The 21,229-nt window shown below is 41.7% G+C and overlaps 1 protein-coding gene across 5 annotated transcripts in view; it reads right to left on the bottom strand.

Moving 5' to 3' along the window:
- Positions 1 to 330: 330 nt before the first annotated feature.
- The window catches only part of TFDP2 (transcription factor Dp-2), a 172,858-nt gene continuing 151,959 nt past the window's right edge, over positions 331 to 21,229 (bottom strand). For all 5 annotated transcript variants that reach the window (XM_028099124.2, XM_028099125.2, XM_028099126.2 and 2 more), the window contains 5 exons: positions 19,425 to 19,493; positions 14,976 to 15,127; positions 11,194 to 11,360; positions 6,988 to 7,093; positions 331 to 6,789 (listed from right to left, as the gene is read on the bottom strand). In XM_028099124.2, coding sequence (XP_027954925.1) covers positions 6,606 to 6,789; positions 6,988 to 7,093; positions 11,194 to 11,360; positions 14,976 to 15,127; positions 19,425 to 19,493 — 678 coding nt within the window. In that variant the 3' untranslated portion in view covers positions 331 to 6,605. The remainder of the gene's footprint in view (positions 6,790 to 6,987; positions 7,094 to 11,193; positions 11,361 to 14,975; positions 15,128 to 19,424; positions 19,494 to 21,229) is intronic.

The following is a 21,229-nucleotide window of genomic DNA, read 5'->3' as shown; positions in this document are numbered from 1 at the left end:
ACCACCACCTGTAAGTGGGAGAGGCAGGATGGGGCAGAAGGGCAAGCTGAACCATGATGCAGTTGTCGGAGGAACTGCCCAGTTCCATGAGGAATTCTGAAACCGGATGGCACTTCAGATACCCCAAATTGCGGCAGGGAAGCTGGGCTCTCGTACCCTCACCGGCTGCTTGTGGGCATAGCTGCGGGAGAGGCAGTTCTCTGCTGAGGGCAATTCCTGGGGGGACACAGAGCGTGGAGGGAGTGTCCTGGTTGTAAAGGAGGGAGGGCGGGGCAGTGTACCACCATACCCTCTAACCCCCCCATCAGCCCACTAAGAATGAACGACCAACATTATTTAAATTATTTATTTTTTCTATAGTACATCTCATTCAAATCATAGAATAGTCTGATCCATTTTTTTCTCAAGCACAACTTACACTCATCTCAGATGTTTTTTCTTTCCTTCTTTTAAGCTTACAGGATGGATAAAGATACACTTAAATGGACGAAAACCATCACTCAGAGTTTATTAAAAATACAACTTCCCAGGGCCCACTGCCAGAGCTTTGGAGTGTCTGGGGTGGGTCCTAGGGATGCAACATTTTAAAACTCTGCTCGTTAATTCTGCTGCAGGTGGTCCGTGAACCATCCTTAGAGGAACACTGCTTAGGACTTGTCTGTTATCTATTGGAAGCAATCTCAGGAAATCCAGGAATAATTAAGTATACAGAAATAGCTCTTCTATAAAATTTCCATATAAAAATAACGGTATTTATTTACAAAGTTTGAGATGCTATAAAATAATACATCATATTAGGTTAGGTACTTCGATCTAGTCAAGTCTACATTAGGCAAGTCAGATGTGGTGTCTGCATCTTCCCCTTACTTCTCTTGTTTAAACTGCTTAAAGCATGTGGCACCACCACGTTTCCTTCATGCAGAAAAAAAGCAGACCTGTATTTTCTGGAAATAAAACCCAACAGCACATGATCAGAGTAAAGCATCTCCAAAGGAAAAGGTGAACAAATTTGTGATTTGGGCTCACAGCCTCTCTTTTGTCTCAAAGTCAAATGTGGTGGTGGTAAACAAAACAGCTCAAGGAACTCACAGTACCAAACCGCCGTCCTCAGAGCTCAGGCCTGCGGAGCGGCCGGCCAGTGAGGTCGGCCAGTTGCTAACGACCGTCAAGAACAAGCAAAATAAAACATCAGGCCATTTGTTACTAGGTGGTGCCTGGCATGTGGAAGATGACGTATGATTAGTGACAACATGGTGAGTTTGAAGTGACAAAGGGTTTTCAACCCCAAACATGATCTGGGGGAGTTTCCTTGTTGAGACAGACATGGACAGAAACAGGCTAATGTGGTACAGAAGGATCCACTGATAACCCAACCTCTCAAGCCTCCTACCAATGACCAACATGCAGGACGGTCTTTGCTCACGGAGGAATGAGTTTCTTCCCAGGTGTGAGATCTAAACCTAGGGTCTTCCAGGTTGAAAGAGGCCCAAAGCCGACACCACAGTCTCATGTTGGGGACTCATGAGTGGAGTCCCACTTCTGCTCCTCGGCTGTGAAGCACTTGGTGCGACAGAGGACTGATATTTATTCAAAGTGGTTTGGAAGGACTATGGTGAGGGTGTGGTTTTCAGGAAGCCATGTGGCCCTCACAGGAGGAAGAAATTCTGGGTTGTGGTGCAGATTCTGCCAGACAGGCCGAGGGATGTTAGGTCAGGCTCTTGGCTTGTTTCTCAATGAATGGGGCAGAAGAGATGGTCCCTTCCATTCTGAGACTGTTGGTGGAGAAAGGGTGAGTCCTGCCCCTATTTCATCTACACTGGCTTTCAAAGCAGCTCTAAGCAGGGAGGCCCAAAGTCCCGTCTGCTGGAATAGGAAGGGTCAAGATAGCATTGGATTCTAGAGCCCTTTTTGTAAAGCAAAGGTTGTATAAGAATGACACAGGATTTTACCTTGACTAAGAGAAGAGCTGCGAGGAACGCACATAAGAAACGAATACACTTCCTGCTGTCTCCAGTACTAACATGCATGGCCCTCTGCTGCCATTTAAGCTTCCACCCTTGTCAGAGATGCCCAGGGCATAACTGGAGGGTCAAAGTTTCATGTCCCCCACTTTTTCTTCTTTAGCATACTGTGACTGTAGATGTATGTGGGGGAACTGGACCTCCAAGGTCACATAAGCATAACTGTTCAGAGATACCTTGAAGAGGCTAATTCCTGAGAAATGTTATTATTTATGTGGGTGTTTAAATTTTTCTTAAAAAGGTAAGATCTTAAGCAAACATCAGGCTTTTCCCTTTTGAGTAATAATGTGGCTTCCCTGAAGGTTAAACTAACTGAACGTTGTGCCGACTGTGATTTAGAGGGCAGGGAGGCATACTCCTGAGGCAGATGGCCCGGTGCAGGCCCCTGGCACACACCTGTGGGTCTTCCATAAATACACATTTATGATCGGCAGTGCCTAGGGACCGCTGCCGTGGGTCATGAAAATGGGGAGCCTATTTGTGAAAATATCCTGGGGGAGCCTTTAGCTCCACTAAGGTCAATCCACATGTAGAGTAATATAATGTATGTATCTAATATAAAAAGTAGATTTTTATGTATCCAACCATTTGAAAAACTAGAAGAAAACACCTAGAAAAGTGATTACTTTTCTATGGTATAGGTTCCATTGCAAGGTGATGAAACTAATAATGAGAATGTCATGGATTAGATTTATGGATACTGCTGGTAGCTAAATTTTTCTTTTAAATCTTAAAAATTCCTTAACAAACTCCAAAATGTATGCTTAAAACTAGAATTTAGTAGCAATTCCAAGTGCATGTTATGGGACAGAGTGGTATGGCAACTCTTTCAATTGTCTGACCCAGGACAAATGTCACTTTCTCAGGGGGCCTTCCCTGGCCACCCTAGCCAAAGTTGCCTTTTCCCCCACTGTCATATTACCCTGTCATTTTTTCCCTTAGCACTGATCATTCTCAATGTTTTCTGTTCTGTATTCACTCAAATACCTACTGGAGGATTAAATCTTCACATTCACTGTCCAACACCCACCCCGTACTTACCACTAAGGAGGTACAATCTCAATACCTACATCCCAGATTTGTTGGGGAGACACACTTCTTTCATATGCCTGAGGATAGGGAGCTGGATAGGTATTTAAAGGGCCCTTAAAGTGAACCACTGATCAAGTTAAACAGGCAACCCCTCCACCCCCGCCCCAACTCTCTGAGTGAGGTTATGAGAGAAACAGCTTTGGCAGCTCCCTTCCTTTGTAACCCTGCCCCCAAGAACACCCACCGCCACTATGTTCTGACTGTCCCGGGGTCCAAGTTATACTTGGAGCAACTTTGCTGTCTCTGTGACCCAAACAGCCAAAAGAGTTGTGGTTTAACAAACACGAGTGACAGATGTCTGCATGGCTAAAGGGAACCACGACTTTGTGAAACAGCGCCATCTTAATGATCTGGTAGGAGCTAACTTGCATTTGAGGACCAACCCTGGCTTCATTTTTCAAGTACGGCAGGGAAATTTTGCCCACGGGAGGAGTTCTCCTCTTTCATCCTGCTAAAATGGCAGAAACTCCCCACCATTTCTATAAAGAATTAAATTGCAGGAAACCAAACATGTGGTCATCATCTGTCATGTTGCCCAGGGCCAGTGTGCACGGCTGAGGTGAGGAGTCACTGTATCAGCACCCCCTTTCCTGCCTGCTCCACAGCGTCCTCTGTGGTCATAAGGCACAATTCACATCAGCACTTACTAGAGCTGTCCTCACCCCCTTGTCAGCACAGGGAAGGATGAAGTGGATGAGACAGATTCATGGTGGGGGAGGGTGAAGGGAAGCTCAGGCAGGTGCCTAGGTGCCCTCCTCGCATGCGTGCAGGGCGGCCATGGCAGGTCTGGTACCCCCTGTACACATGCTAAAGGGAGCATGAACTTACTGACCGGCTGACACCACGCCCTCGGAAGGGTCATGGCTGCACTGACCCTTGAGGAGGAAAAAGTCCTCTTGAACTCCCCGAAAAGCAGAGTGGGACCAGCACCTTCTGGGAGAGGTGTGGTGTGTGTGTGCACTCACGAGTACATGCGTGTGTGCAAGTAACCCCATAGGCTATGCCTATGAAGAATCCTGGATGTTGTAACCATAATTTCCTAACATTTTGTTACTTTGACTTCTATATGGAATTGTGACTGAGTGGGGAACTTTTAAAAAAATCTCTTTAGGGGAGATACAGAAGAATAAAAGAGTTTGTCTTTCTAAACATCTCAATTTAGTTTTCCACTCAGATAAGGTTTTATACCAGCAACATGTGCTGGTGAGCACAGTGTGACTCCAACAGATGTCCTCAGCAGTAAGCCAAACACATCCCTGAGGGACACAGGCCATTTCCCACCAAATACCACAAGCATATGGCTGAGAGGGCCAATGATAGGGCACCAATTATGTTAAGAGTCTTTGGTTGCTTTTAAAAAAACAAACCTGTATTTTATCAGTTTACAACACTACAGCAGAGAGAGAGAGAGAGAGAGAAAGGCGTGGTGTCCCAAGAGCTCCAGCAAGGACTCTGCTATCTGGTGGAGGAATGGTTATGGTTAATGTATCTGCACAAATGCAGATGTTCAGGTCTTGGAACCTGTAAAAGATATTTTGAACACTAAAGAGCTAGCTGTGGCCCTTGGCCTCTCCAGGTCCCTGCTGGGTCCCCCTCAAGTACAGGGATGTGGGTGGTTAAGGCTGGAATTAGTAAAGGGGGTGGCAGTTTGGATGGAAACTCAGTTTTACTCAACTATGTAGCTGATGATCTTCAAGTCAGAAATGCCTTGGAAGCCCTCAGGGCCCTGCCGCAGCCTCTGCGGTCTTTCAGACTCCTGCCATCCCCCCAGCCTCAGAGGTGTGCCCCAGAACTTCGGCTGAGACAGAACTCTCTAAGAACTGCCTCAACCGCCCTGCCCCCTTGACCACTCCGAGTGTGCACTATGGCTTCTGACAGAACGAGTGTTGTCTTAAAGGAACTTATGTTAAAGTTGTGTGTTTTGTGTATTAGTTTTCACGGCCTTAGTAAAAATTTTAGGTCAGCCGAATCTTTCACCTCCGGCTCACTGGAAGCAGAGTGGAAGAACTTTAAAAAGGCATCAGAAGGCATCTGTACTTCCCCCATGGATTTAGAAAAGCACCGATCTGGGACAAGGTTAGTGCTGGGCCCAAAGGCGCTAGATTAATCTAGAGGCAAATCCAAATGATTTGATTCAAAGAGTTATTTTCCATTATTATTTGCTCCTTCTCAAGGCCTTATTGTGAAATTAGATTGGGGTTTGGCCACGCTGACAGATGTCCCCACGCTCCCCTGTTCGGAGGAGAAGGGACTGTGAACACACCAGTGCAGTGCTCCCGGTGGCGTCTTTGGCTAGGAAACAACGTACTGTATACCGCACAATATGAAACAGATCCAATCGTTTGGAGTGGTCAATATTTCCCTGTTTCTGTGAAACACTGAATATCGGGTTAGTTTGAAATGCAGTTTAGCCAGGCATAAACCCAATACGGTAATTTTGATTAACGAAAATGTACAAAAGGTGACATGTACAGGAAAACACTGCTGTCCATATTCTTGAAATAGACTTTTCTTTTAAGACAAAAGTAATGACATTTGGTTCATTTTCACAAATTGCACACTGAGTGAACTCATACAAGTACTGTAGGGAACTCCAAGCAAGCAGTTCAGTCATAGGAATTTGTTTCTTTGTTTTGTTTTAAATGGAAAAGCTATATGAAATGCATAGCTTTGATTAAAACTAGAGATACAACTTCCTTCTCTGTAAAACTCCAGATTTAGAATGCTGGCAAAGGCAGTGCTGGCGAAGTATTTAATGCACGTGGAAATGCTATTCTATTTTGGCTTCCAGAAGTAGCCCTAGAAAATTCTATGCACCAATGCATTGGCTAATAATGATCATTTCAGTTTTACTATACATTTTTCTAAATGTCACTTAAGTACTTAAGAATTAGCGCTTGCTCATTTCTAGAGGCCGACTAAGGCAGCTGATGCGTCAAGCACCTCAACTAGACTTTCAACTAGTTCAGCAGTTCAATCTGTGCTCCTTAGACCTCAAGGATTGCCAACCACATCCCTCACTGTACAACTCATCCCCCCTGGGATCCTTTCACGGTCACTTCTGCTTGTAAAAGGCAGCCCAGCCGAGGAAGAGAGACATGACAAACATGATGTCACGGGCTGTTCACTACAGCAACCTTGATTCTAAGGAGGGTTACGTGAGTGTGGGGGAACACAAAGATCCCACCTCGTGGAGGATAAACGAGCTTCATTCATGCTGCCAATTCTTTAGGGGCTGTCCCCTCTATCACCTCAGAAAACCGCTTTGTTTGCGGTGTGAGCCAGGGCTCTGTCGTTCAGAGTTTTCATTCACGCTAACTTTCATCTCAATCATTGCAGCCTTCAGGTAATTTGCTTATTGTGTTTCCCTAGTTTTCACTGAACACACAGTGCAAACAAAGGCAAAGACTGAAGCAATCATTTCAAAAACAAGAGCTCACACTAAAAACACACATGAGCATCAAATATTAAAACGTGGGTTTTCTCCTGTCTTTATTCCGGGGAGGAGGAATCCTCCTCATCATCTTCCTCGTCGTCGTCGTTGAACGAACAGGGGGTCTCGCCTCGCGACTCAGAGCAGTGAGAGGCCGCACTGCTGGACTGGTGACTGTTTGGGGCAAGGAACTGCCCGGTTGCTAAGGCCACTTCAGCATCCAAGCACAACCCTTGGTTTACACTAGCAAATAATTAAAAACACACAAGCTCATTAATGCGGCAAATGTTTTAAGCTTTGTAAAATGTAGGACTAAAAACATGGGGGAGAAGGTGCCACTGGGGCGCTCTGCCCGAATCTGCTCCAGAAAGACCTGCACTGGCACCTGCGGAGGGCTCAGGGCCTCGCCGCTTCTTTTTCTAACCCTGAAAATATACGTACCTTGATTGGGACAAGGTGGCACCAGCGGTCAGGTCTAAATTTGAAACTGATTGAGTAGAGTTCAAAAGTAGTCCCTGATTTAACCAGGAAGGTCCTGTGGAGATGTCTATAGGGAGAAACAGAAACAGAAGATGTCGGCGCGCCGCAAAGAGAAGGAAGCACGGACAAGGAAGGGCACGAGCCTTATCTACATTACAGCCAGGTGCGGGGTGCCTGAGTGGCTCAGGCGGTGCAGCGGCTGCCTTCGGCTCAGGTCATGATCCCAGGGGCCTGGGATCGAGCCCCGCATCGGGCTCCCTGCTCCGCGGGAAGCCTGCTTCTCCCTCTCCTTCTGCCTGCCTCTCCCCCTGCTTGTGCGCTCTCTTGCAAATAAATAAATAAAAATCTTTTAAAAATTACAGCTAGGTAAGTCTCCTGCCCTGGGGAGAATCCACATTTTTTTCGGCTTGGAAAAAGGAAATCTCTAGGACATAAGAACAGGAAAAAAATATGGGAAGGTAGACTACAGTGAGGAAGAATTCAAATTAAACCAATCACAGACTCCCATTCTTTTTTCTTAATGAAGACCTCAAGAGAGCAGCTGAGAGTACAGTGATCACTGCACTATTCCTGGACACCTGCTATCCTCACCACCAAAGACCCTGACTGGTGTTAAAAGCCGAAGCCAGGAGTGGGTAAAAAAGAAAGTCAAATCAGAAATAGGCAAGAAGGACAGGGGCGCCTGGGTGGCTCAGTCATTTAAGTATTTGACCGACTCTTGATTTCGGCTCAGGTCGTGATCTCAGCGTTGTGAGACGGAGCCTCCAAGCTGGGCACAGAGCCTGCTTTGGATTCTCCCTCTCCCCTTCCCCACCTTCTAAAAAAAGAAAAAAAGAAAGAAATAGGTAAGGAGGATAAGACACATTTTTGCTAAAACTCCCACTGTACCACCTTTTCACGTGCCCCCCAGTGAACTCCAGTGCTATTACTCATCAAAGATATATTCTTCTTCCTGTTATCCTTTGCTCTGTAACTCAAACTAGCCCTTATTTTAAAAGGTCATATGCAGTCACATTTCTAATGAAGGTGAGACACACAATACTGTTTTAGGTCTGCATAAAATATTTTGGGTGTATATCCTTGCAATCTTATTTTCTGTGCATATACCATATTTCTCCAATCACAACCCTGATAAATTCTTATTGTAACTTTATTAGTTTCATACTGGTCTCATTATCTAGAATATTAGCTCAAGGAACATTTAAGATCTAAATGTTACTGAATGAATGAGTATAGTCTCTTTCACAGCAAGTTTACAAAAGAGGTGAAAGAAACGATAGAAATGTATTCCTATAAAGAAATTCTTTGACTTACATTACAAAATAAGACCGAATATACACTCAGAAAGTGCAATTTAGTAATGCGCCTTTATAATAGTTAATCAAAATAGTTTTGTAATTACTGTGCAAAAAAAAAAAAAAAAGAACCCGCAAAAACCCTACAACTATGTACTAGAATTGAAAACTCTGCTATCCTGGTAATGTCTGACCAAGTGAGAAGCTTCCTATATAGGAAAAAAGGAAACTAAATGATTTCATTAATTTTGGAATGGCCTTGTGAACCTTTTTCTTTATAGGCTAGCTAAGGCAGCTGTGGGAAAAAAAAAAAAAGAACTTCAATTCTAAGAAGAATAGCAGACTTTAACTATATTAAATAAGAACAAGCCTGTGCAAGATGAAATTAAAGCCAGAATCCTGTGGTGAATATTAATTAGTATATATGGAAACTTTCTGTCAGAACACAGCTATTTACTTGTTTGTGAGCATAACACAGTAAATTTTCTTTTTCACAATGGCTTTGAGAAGCCTACATTTCTTTCGCATTATCATAAGATCCACACAGTAGTTCTCACAATCTAACTCAAGAGCCATTCTGTCCCTTTTGCACACTAAAGGCACACATTTCTTCTTTTAAAGTAACCAGAAAGTCTATGTCCCAGCCTGCAAATGAGGTCACAAAGAGATCAAAACCACAGAGCCTGCCTGATTGCCCTGAGCCTCTTCACTGAGAATAAGCTAAAATAAAGTTCTGGTGATTTACTGAGTAATAAGCCTTTAATTCAGACCCTGCTGGACTGCCACTATGACTGGGCTGCTAATAAAACAGCAGGGCCTGCTCTGGGAGAGAGTGGGGAGAAAGGGGGGTGGGGGGGTGAAGATATGGGGGCAAGTTGGCTAAGGGGCAAGAAGAAGGGGTCACACTTGCAGCTGGTGGATGGTGCCAGTTTAAGAACCAAATCCAACAGAAACCAAATCTCAATCAACAAATTCGTGTTTTGACCAGAGGGCCAAAACCATAAAGCAAAATAAAATAAGAACGAGGGGCCCCTGGCTGGCTCACTGGTAGAACATGAGACTCTTGATCTCTGGGTTTTGAGTTTGAGCCCCAAGTTGGGGGTAGAGATTACTTAAAAACAAAATCTTTAAAAAAAAATAAGAACTACTCTTTGCTCATATTTGATTTACTAAACCTTAGAACTAATATTACAGTGCCTTCAGAAAGTGATGTGAAATTCTAGGTGGTAATATTTATAAATGAAGGAAACTGGTAAAAGCAAAGGCAAAAAGCATTATTTATGCCTCCAAATTATATGTACAGAATATACCATAGTCTTGGGAATTGGGACAATCATAAAGAAGATTTCTGAATCAGTAAAAAAAAAAAAATGAATTACACAACATGCAAAACATACTGTTTTTATTTTCAAGTATACTCAGTTTACTCTTAAAACTCATAATAAAAAGACCACCTGATGCAAAAATGGGCAAAGGATCTGAAGAGACATGTCTGCAAGGAAGATCTATAAGTGACCAGTAAGCACATAAAAAGATGCTTAGCACCATTAGTCATTAAGAAAATGCAAAATAAAACCACAGTAAAATACCACCTCATGTCTACAAGGATACCTATAATAAAAAGGATGGAAATAACAAGTATTGAGAAGGATGTGGACAACCTGGAATCCTCATACACTGCTGGAAGGACCGTAAAATGGTACAAATGCTTTTGGAAGATAGTTTAGCAGTTACTCAAAATGTTAAATATAGAGTTGCCACATGACCCAGCAGTTGCACTACTAGGTATGCAACCAAAAGAAGTGAAAACTTATGATCACACAAAAAATGTACAAGAATGTTTATCGTGGCATCATTCATAATAGCCCCAAAGTGGAAACAATCCAAATGTCTACCAACTAATGAATGGATAGATGGAATGTGCTATTATTCATACAATGGCAATAAAAAGGGATGAAGTAGTGACACATGCCATGGCATGGATGATCCTTGAGAATCATGCGAAGTGAAAGAAGTCCGTCACAAAGGCTACACAGTGTACGATTCCATCTATAGGAAATGTCCAGAATGGACAAATCCATAGTGACAAAGCAGATTAGTGGTTGCCTAGGGCTGGGAGGAATGGGGGAATAGGGAGTGACTGCTAATGTGTATGGGGTTTTTTTTTTGAACTGATAAAAATGCTTTAGCATGAGTGATGATTTCACAACCTTGTGAATATACTAAGTACCACTGAATTGAACGTACCATAAAATGGTGAATTTTATGGTATGTGAATGAAATCTTAATTGAAAAAAATTAGGATACCATTTCACCTGATTGGGAAAACAGAACACTTCCATCCTGCGGGTTGAGATTGTAACTTGTGAAGTCCAATTAAAAAAGCCCTGGCCTCATCTAGTGAGGCTGAAGCTGCCCGCACCCATAACTGAGCCATCTCACGCCATACACCAGCATGTGGGCACTATGGTGTCGTTACAGGAATGTTCAAAGTAACACCGTTTTTTAATATCAAGGAATTGGAAACAAAACTCAAAAGTTTATCATCAGTAAAATGAATAAATAAATTGTGATATATTCATATAATGGAGTTCTATACAGCCGTAAAAATGTATGAATTACAGCTACATTAAATCATGTGGATGGATGAAAAGATCATGTTGAGTGGAAAAAACTCGTATCACTAAAGAATATATCATTATGATTCCATTTACATAAAGGTCAGCAATAAGTAAAACTAAACAATAGGTTCTTTCCAGTTTACTATATTTGCATTTGCATCTCTAAGGAAAAGTAAGTGATGATAAATAAGAAATTCAAGAGAACGGTTACGTTTAAAGGGCACAGAATGTGAAAGTGTTAGTTAACATACCTGTGATATAACCTTCTAACGCCTTTGGCACCAGCGATTTAGCAAGTTTCAGATCCTCCAGAGAGCATTTGCCTGACTCCAGGCCAAAGGACATTCCCATTCGCTTCAGTACTTCTATGTCATCATGGATCTCAAAGGTGTTGTCAAAATTAAAAAGATATTCAAACCTGCATCAGAAAACAAAGTTAGTATGGGGTTTCAGTGGGATAGGGGAGTGCTGCACAGTATTATACTCTGTAGATTACATAAAAGAATGAGGGCCTACATTCAGCCATGGTACTAGAAACTGTTAGTGTTTAGAGCCATAATGGTCATTCAGCTGTGTTCAGGGGAGTGACATCTCAAATAAGCCACTTTCCCAATTAAAACAGTTTTCTTATGACAGACAATAGGAGTCCATAAACTCAGCCCTCATATTAAGCTGTTACAAACAGGGGACAACTTTGGTGTAAAACCAATACTTTCCAAAGTTGTCTATAGCTTTGTCACCAAAAGACAAATTATTAAGAAAGCCTTTTCAGTTTAATATATGACATCCGTACTGTGAGTTGGCCTATTAAGGTTTGAGGGAAAAAAAACATTTGGAGGCTTATTTCATGTTGCTGAATCAAGTACTAACTATAGCGTACTTTAGATAAGCAATAAATGGGAGACTTTTTACAAATGAACCAAAACTCAAATCCTGTCTTGAGAGCCTAAGAAGTGAAATGACTTAAGGAAAAAGTGCCACATAAATATACAGCATATTTCCAAATGTTCTTGAAAAGTACTGAATCAGGATGCCCAGCTGCCCAGTACAATGTTTCCCAAAAAAGGCGAATATAGGAAAGCACAGTCCTTTTGACTCCTAGGCTAGGCCCCGGGGCGCCTTCACCCACAGGCCTCACCCTACAGGGACAGAGTGCGGGGGAATGTTCTGGCACAGTAGTGGGTTTATGTTGTCATGAAATTCTTATTAAAATCATGAGAAGGTAAAATTAGTCATGCTAGATCTTAGATCAGGGAAAAAATTACAATTCAAAGAGAAATGCCCTCAGGTCATGATCCCAGAGTCCTGGGATGGAGCCCCGCATCAGGCTCCCTGCTCAGCGGGAAGCCTGCTTTCCCCTCTCCCACTCCCCCTACTTCTGTTCCCTCTCACTGTATCTCTCCCTGTCAAATAAATAAAAAGAATCTTAAAAATAAATAAATAAATAAAAAATAAAGTGAAATGCCATGTTTAAATAATCTGAAGTATATAACTCTGAATAAAGGACATTAACAAATTTTCAGGAAAAAAAAAACCCACAAAAAATCTGAAGTGTGTGCCTGTCACAGGAATGATTCCTGGCATATGTTAAAAGCAGATGGTTCTGTAAATTTAATCTCCATTGTGAAAAAGGCTCCAGGCTAATTAGGGAAATTTCCCCCTTATTTCCCCTAAATAAGGGGAAAAGATTGCATCACCTAAGTAACTGAAAGACAAGGCTTTAGGACCTACCTTGAACAACAAGCTTCTACAAGCTGCTCACAGCCTCCTTCCCTTTACTCAGAGAAGGGCTGGGAAAGGGCATGAGTCAGTAACCACCAAGGGATGGAAACCTCACCAGGCCCCAGGCTGGGATGAACAGAATCCATAATTCCCTTAGGCCAATGGTTCCCAGATTCTCTTGCTACTCTTTTTCAGACTTAGAAGACTAAGTGATGAAGAGAATTTAATAATCCCTCACAAAACAAGAGGTTAACTGGAGAGAAAAACTAGAATTCTAAGTCTGTTTCTCCTGAAAATATGTTAAACATTCTCTAGGATTCTCAGTTTTATGAGGATATGTCAACAGTCCCTGTAGATGTAGGTTTTTGTGAAGATTTTGCAATTGTGTGACTAATAATACAGACACATACCATTGTCTTAAAGGACCCAGCCCAGTGGGTCCTTTAAGAACTGATCTGTAACTTTTGAAAACCAGCAAGTTAAATACTGTAACTCTTACTTTTGTGGAGGAAGCATCCAGATCTCAAAAAGGTTAAGAAACTATGTAGCTAGAAGACAGACTGAAAAATAGATCTTCTGACTTCATACTATTCTTAATTGTGTCTATAGTCTTAATTACCAAATACTTTTGAAATCCCTGCTGTTTTTCTTTTTCTTTTGGCACCTTACTTAAGGGACCTAGAATCTCTGTATGCAATCAAGATAAACAGGGGAAGCAACACAGCCTGAGAAAACAGTGGGAGAGACTGGGGAAGGCCAAGCCCAAGGGCAATGCTGTAGCTCTAAGGAGACGAGAAGTCCCAGTCTCTCTGGATAGTCTTAGACTATGCCTGTGGGATTGATGTCATTACTGAGCCCTCTTTCGCTTTCAAATGAATCCCAATTTGGTGAATAGATTATATGCTGACTCCTTGTAACAGCAGCTAATATTTATAGAGTGCTTGCCTTGCTTGGGTCAGATCCTTTAAAGACATCATGGTATTTAAGGCCTTGGAATCATCTTTTGTTCTTCAGGAAACTGCTTCGGAAGCAGCTAAATGGGGGAGCCACAATCCACACTTGGGTCTGTCTCACTCCACACCCTACTCCCTTAACTATCTCAGGACACTGGTCACAGTCTGAAGCCCACTACTATTTTCATGAAGGGTAAAATAAATTACAAGTTAATTCTTAGCAGTATTTTTAAAACTGCTACTTTTCACTTGCTATGATAAATATCATTATCAACTTTAGTTAAAATGTAAAAAAAATGTTGGTGGGAATGTAAACTGTTACAGCCACCATGGAAAACAGTAAGGAGGTTCCTCAAAAATTTAAAAATAAAACTACCATAAGACCCAGCAATCTCACTTGTGGGTATATATCTGAAGGAAAGAGAATCACTATTTCACAAAGACATCTGCACGCCCACGTTCACTGCAGCACTATTTACAACAGAAACAAAAACAACCTGTCCACTGACATATGAATGGATAAAGAAAATGTGGTATGTGTGTGTATGTGTGTGTGTGTGTGTGTGTGTGTGTGTGTATAAATGGAATATTTGGCCTTAAAAAAAGAAGGAAATTCTGACATTTGCAACAACGTGGGTGGACCTTGAGGGCATTATGCTAACTGAAATAAATCAGACAGAGAAAGACAAATACTGTATGATTTCACTTATATGTGGAATCTAAAAAAAAAAGAACTCATAGATGCAGAGAACAGACTGTTGGTTGCCAGGGGTGGAGGTGGGAGGTGGATGAAATGGGTGAAGGTGATCAAAAGGTATAAACTTCTAGCTATAAAATAAATAAAATAAGAAAGCAGAGAATGCATCTAGCATTTTCACGTCCATTCTTTAATAAGCAGAAGCACACTCAACTACAATATAGCAAAACAAAGAAACAATTGCCTTAATGGCACATGTTGACCCAAAATATTTCCACACTAAACTATGGAAGGGAATCACCAGCAAACCCATCTTGTCCCAGGCCCTCACTGATGGTCTACTTTAAGGCAGTTACTTGCCCAGGGTTACCACATACGTGTACACACACATACACACGCACACCCTGGCTGGGGTCCAGGCTCCACTATGCATACAGGACTGGCAGTACAGTGCCAGGCACAAGACAAGGGGCTGAGAGGGTGAGTGATGAAGAATGCACTAGTAGATGGCAGCACTCCAGGTCTACAAAGGTGTCTCCCAGACCCCAGGGAGGTCAGACAGGGAGGGCTCAGATAATGAAGGACACCCTTCTTTATGTTGCAAATGATAGGAATGTGTTCACAGGAGGCTGGCCCTACAGTCCTCTAGTTCTCCACTCACTTGTCACTGGAAATGCTGCAATCTATGACTGTTTTCCTGCTTGTATTGATGATTATAAATGGCAGCTGAATGGTGGAGTTCAGAGCTGGAGGGCCCTGGTTCTGCTGTTCATTTTGCCGATTTCTCTGAACCAGGTTTTTGAAAGCGATTTGCTGTAATGATCAAGAAAAAGAATATGGTCATTTAATATGGATAAGTGAGTTGGAATTAAATGAATTAAAATAAATACATTTAAGAAATAGTATCAGAGTATTAGAAATTAGAGAGTTTAAATACTATTAGAGAGTTTAAATACTATTAAATAGTATTAACAGTATTAGAAATTAGAGATATTAAAGAGGCCGTCTACCTATAAGTTAATTAAAATGAAACATTTAGGAAAAAAGATTAGAATGATCTAACTCAGATACATTTAAGGGAAAACACATACTTTTAAATGATGTCTAACATCATCCTAATGTAAATAATGGGGCCTATGGCTTCTGTCATCCATAGACACAGGATCTTACAAATCTGCCAGAGCCTAGGAGCGCCTGCAACTCTTCTTACAGTGACACAGAGAAAGTGATACCAAGTGAACTTATATTTTCCATTTATCTAACACAGACACTCAGGAGTCTGGGGTTAAATACACCTTTTAGATTGTCGAGATCAGGGATATGCAAACTTTATAAAGTCACAGAATCCTTTCTTCAAATGAAATCTATGGGACACTATATAAAACAGATGAAAGTAGCGTTGCTCTGGCTGACTGCAGGGGGTGCAGGAAGTCCAGAGCCCAGCGGCTCTGCCCTCCCTCACCCCTGAGGTTCCTAGGGTACCTCCACAGAATTCCCACATCCTCAGGGCACAGTTGGAATCTGGCCCACCCACCCCCCACCCGACATCTTCCAGACAAGAGGCTTAGCACTTATAAGCTAGATCAAGGTCTGAATCTTTATACTGGATCTTGTTGCTACTTTTAGTTTTAACCATTATTTGCAAGTCAAAGAAGAGATTGCCCACCCCCCCCACTTTGATAAGACAAACCTATCATAGAATTCCATAGCTAGAAAGACTATGCAATTCAACTTTTTCATCTGCTTATGAAACAGAGTGGTTTTAAAGGCTCCTAAACTCAGATCCACTTGTTCCCTTTCATCGGCGTGTCCCATCTTCTCACCCTGTAGTGATGAATTTCAGTTACTTTCTATGTTTTAGCAATCTTATCCTAGGATTATATATTTTAGGTTCTGAGCCTTAACAAAAGTTTAACAGAGATTATTTTTATCTTAAAATGACTGGATACTATCCCTAGAAAGTGAACATTTACTCCTAAAATGCACGAAACAGAAGGGATACCAATTTATGCTAGCCCTGTGTGTCCAAAAATCACTATCAATATCCACCACTATCAAAAAACTATCACTATCAATACTATCAAACATTACTTAAGTTATACTTCATTATTTGCTGCTGGTAAAGGATGTGGGCTGTTTTATATTCGTTGCTTAATTTACTTAATGTTGAAAAAAATACGCTATTGATACTGCAAAACTGAGGGAAAGAATTAAACATTTGAAGATTTCTGCCTAGATTCTCTTCCCTTCTACTAGAAAAAAGCATCTCAGGAGATGTTCTCATACTTTGCGCTAGCTTTGTAGTCCTAGTGCCACGGCTGGGCCTCAGCAGAGGAGGGAATATCAACAGTAATAAATAAGAGTCCTTATATATGTATGACTCACTATTCAATATTGTGTACATTTAATAGCATCACAGATTTTTCAGGTGAAAACAGCAGTAATAACATATATAATGTTATTTAGACAGTAAAAAGAAAAATCACCACCTATTTGTTTTGGATGGATTTCCTTTGTTGCCCTTTGATTGAGTTCCTTCAGCCTTTTGTTCTTTTCCAGGCCCATTAACATCAATATCAGAGGCTGAACAGAGGGCAGGTTCACACATTCATTTTGCTATGCATTAGCAGCCCTGGAAAAGGTTTAAGGGCTAGTAGGGACAGTTATATAGCTAAAAGTAGGGTATGTGGATAATCTATAGATGTCATCTACTCACACCCTTCTGAGTCTATACTACCAAGGATAAATGAGAAGTGGTGGCAGGTAAGTAAAACTGACCTGTGGCATGTGATGTCAGTGAGTGGTGACCTTAACTTGTTAAAAATTAAGCTAGCTTTACCACGGTAAATTACTGGTGTTCAGGGACATGTTTAATTTACTTTCTGTGACAACTTCATAAATGTTATTTGATGGATGAGAGATAAAACACTAGCAGGAAATAAGCTGTATGTATGTCTACCAGAAGACCAGAGAGTAGCTGTTTTCAGTTATACTTTGGGTTTCATTTTAATACTGAGAGAGACCTACTTTTATAAATGTTGACAGCTAGGTTGCCCTTGGGTTGAAATCTTCTATAAATGTTTGATTTGAGAGACAGAAGAGGAAAAGAAATTTAGGACTTAAAAAAATAGTGTTCATTGTACAATGTAAGCAGAGGAAAAAATATTCAACTTCATTCTTTATGAAGGCTGTCTAGGGATGTGAACGTCCCACCTCCATGAGGGTGATCATGCCCAGCATCATTCTTTCTGATAGACAGATAATTACAGGCATACTGATAAACAGGTCTTCTCAATAACATTATGCCAAAAATCAGCTCCAAAATGTTCCACGAGGATTTTCAGGAAATCTGAGGAAGGCCTGGCACAGATGCGAGGGAGTGTGAGCTAGTGGGAAACCGTGCGGGGACAGGGACAGCAGAGGCAGCTGGGGGAAGGCAGTGACAGCATGGATTAGAAGCCCGTGCCTGGTAGGCCAGGTCACAGAAGGTAGAATTCCACAGGGAGGAGCACAGGAATACACTGTCAGCTTTCAGGATTTTTGTTCTGTTTTGTTTTGTAAGCTGCAGAACGCTCTCTTCAAACAAAACCTTATTTGGAAACCCAGTATGAAAAATACATAAAATGCTTGCTCCAGCTCTAGCTCCTCAGGTAGGTCCCCCAGGGTTCGGAGTGAAAAGCAGACACAACATAGTAAGGAAGAAAGAAACGGCCTATCCGGATGGAACATCACCTTTGGAGCTTGCCTATGTTTGGGCAGTGTCTGCTCTAGCTGTTAACTATTCCTCCACCCTTGCTCCGCCTCCTTTCCTACTTCCTCAGACCATACGCCGGTCTCTGCAAAGGCTAAATGGTCTTCTCTTGCTGCTCTGCTGTATACATGAACTTGGAATAAACAAGCAAATATAAACATCTAGAAAGTAAAAAAACAAAAATGTGGAATATTTAAGAATACCTAACATAACTCTGTCCATTAGACAAAGGGAGCGTTTTGGAGAAACCCTGCTCCAATATTTGGCAACTTAATTGTTACCTTTATTTCTGAAAAGTGGATTACATCAAAAATTAAACAGGACGGCTGTCAAATCAAAGTGGATTTTATGAGTGGCTGAAAGCTTTTCATATAAAGATAATTTGCTGATTAAAAAAAAAAAGCATAGGGCGCCTGGGTGGCTCAGTTGGTTAAGTGACTGCCTTCGGCTCAGGTCATGATCCTGGAGTCCCGGGATCGAGTCCCACATCGGGCTTCCTGCTCAGCAGGGAGTCTGCTTCTCCCTCTGACCCTCTTCCCTCTCATGCTTTCTATCTCTCATTCTCTCTCTCTCTCTCAAATAAATAAATAAAATCTTTAAAAAAAAAAAGCATAAAGACCCTCTGGGTTCATTTTAAAAAGGGTTTCTGATTACATTGAAAATGACCCCAGTGTACTGCTCAAAGTGAATTTTTACAGCAACTGCAATTACCAAAAATAAAATAAAAAAAAAAAGTCTATGTGATTTTACCTCACATGATTTCATACACTGGCTCTATTATATTTAAGAAAACCATCCAAATTCCAGGCAATGATCCAAAACAGTATAAATACAGGGATCCTTATTACACTATAAAAGCTAATTTTCTTAAAAAGAAAAGCATTTTAACTTTTGGTATTTCTACAAAGCTTATTGAATCATTATATGCTATTCTGTTATTTACAGATAATAAGTTATTACAGGTGGATTTGATTATTTTACTCAAAGTGCCTGAAGTTTAACGAGTCTTACTTCTTGATATTCCAAACTAGAGCTAAAATAAACACAGACAAAAGGACTTCTGACAGTTTCCGTTCAGAGTAAGAATAAATGTCAGAAGTAAGTCGTTGCATAATATAAGTCATGCACAGGACAGGTGACCTACCATGGGGCCATGATGATGGTGAGAGACAGAACCATCTTAAAGGCAGACCATGTGGATGGTGGTGAGCTCAGATGTGGAGGAGGCCGCCCTAGTGTGGTCCCATCAGACACTACTCAAAAGGTAGCCAAAGTAGAAAACACTGATTCTAAAAGCAAGTAAGCAGGGCAGCAGAACACAGGTAGGGAAAAGAATGAAAACCATCCCAGCAACTTTACCTGCAGGAGAAGTTCTTGCAGCTGGGCCCGCTTCTGCTTTATCCGTTCTATCCTCCTCTGCTTCTCTATCTTTAAAAGATAGGTTACAAAATAACATGAACATATGGAAAGTATAAAGTACTGCTCATTTTCCAGGTCCCAATTCTGAGATATCAAGAATTTTTCTTAGGGACACCTGGGTGGCTCAGTCGGTTAAGGTCCAACTCTTGGTTTTGGCTCAGGTCATGATCTCAGGGTCCTGGGATGGAGCCCCACATTGGGCTCTGAGCTCAGTGCAGAGTCCGCTTGGAATTCTCTCCCTCTCCAGCTCCCTCTGTCCCTCCCCCTGCTCGTGCTCTGCGTTCTCTCTCTAAAATAAATAAATCTTAAAAAAAAAAAATTTCCTTAAAACTCAATCCATTTTAGGGGCACCTGGGTGGCTCAGATGGTTAAGCATCTGCCTTCAGCTCAAGTCATGATCCCAGGGTCCTGGAATCAAGCCCCATGTCGGGCTCTCAGCTCAGCGTGGGGAGCCTGCTTCTCCCGCTGCCTCTGCCTCTCCCCCTGCTTGTGTGCTCTCTCTCTCATATAAATGGATAAAATCTTAAAAAAAAAACAACAATCCATTTTAACTACCAATATCAACAAAGGCGTATCACACCTTTTTTTTAAAATTTTTTTTAAAGATTTTATTTATTCATGAAAGACAGAGAGAGAGAGAGAGAGAGAGAGGCAGAGGGAGAAGCAGGCTCCCAAGGAGCAGGGAGCACGACGCGGGGCTCGATCCCAGGACCCTGGGATCATGACCTGAGCCGAAGGCAGACGCCCAACCATCTGAGCCACCCAGGCGCCTGGCGTATCACACCTTTTTGGGGAGCAGGGGTTGGGGTAAGCAAGTAGGCACGATAGCAGAATTGTGGCAACTACTATCATTAATGAAACCCATCCACTTAATAAATACTTGATATGCAGTACTCGTTGCTATTTTCAAATTCTAATTCGAGTAATAGCTAACACTTCGTGAATACTTACTCTGTCTGCCAGCAACTCAACTAAGCACTTTACAAACATTATCTTTTTTTTTCCCCCTACACACATTATCTTAAGGCATCATGAGGTTAGTACTGTTGTTACCCATTTTGCATGTAAGGAAATGGAGGCACAGAGAGTTAAGTAACTGCCCAAGGTCACATAGCTAGTGAATGGTAAGAGTAAGGATTTGAACCTAAGCCATCTGGTTCCAGAGACCCTACTATTAAATACTTTCTTATGTTACCCCCTAACCCAAAGAATGAGGTAAGAGCTCATTTAAGATTTTAGTTTAACTGACTTTTAAATGGGCATAGCTCCTAATACAGATAGCCTACATATTCAATACACAATTCCTACTTGTAGTAAGGAACATGCTTATGGGACAAATTTCCCAGCTTCATGCAACTATTATTTTCCTCACTCTTATAACTACCTAGAAAATAGGTATTAGGGCCTGAATTTCCTTGTAGATAGATGAGTTCCTCACTGTGTCTTTGGGCAAAAGTCAATGACTTCAAACATGACATTTTTCTTGTCTACTTCAACAGCGTTTCTTATTTGCTCCTCATCTACTCTAGTCTGCACCAAGTTTCCTCTCATTCTTCCTCTAACCACTAAAGCACTTTCATCCTAAATTACTTAAGATTCACTAGAAAAATCTATGTGGCTTTCTACATTTGAAAAGAGTTTCCCCCCTGTATCTGCAGCTGTGACAGGCCAGGCCCCTCCCTGCCCCTCATGCCCCCCATCTAACACCAGGCCAAGTTGTATCGATTCTACCTCTAAAACACTTT

This window comes from Eumetopias jubatus, unplaced genomic scaffold (assembly GCF_037043125.1).
Source record: "Eumetopias jubatus isolate StellerSeaLion01/CBP00866 unplaced genomic scaffold, mEumJub1_p1.0 scaffold_1, whole genome shotgun sequence".
Taxonomy (NCBI): Eukaryota; Metazoa; Chordata; class Mammalia; order Carnivora; family Otariidae; genus Eumetopias; species Eumetopias jubatus.
Note: the sequence above shows the minus strand (reverse complement) of the source record. Positions and strands in the feature narration are given on the sequence as shown.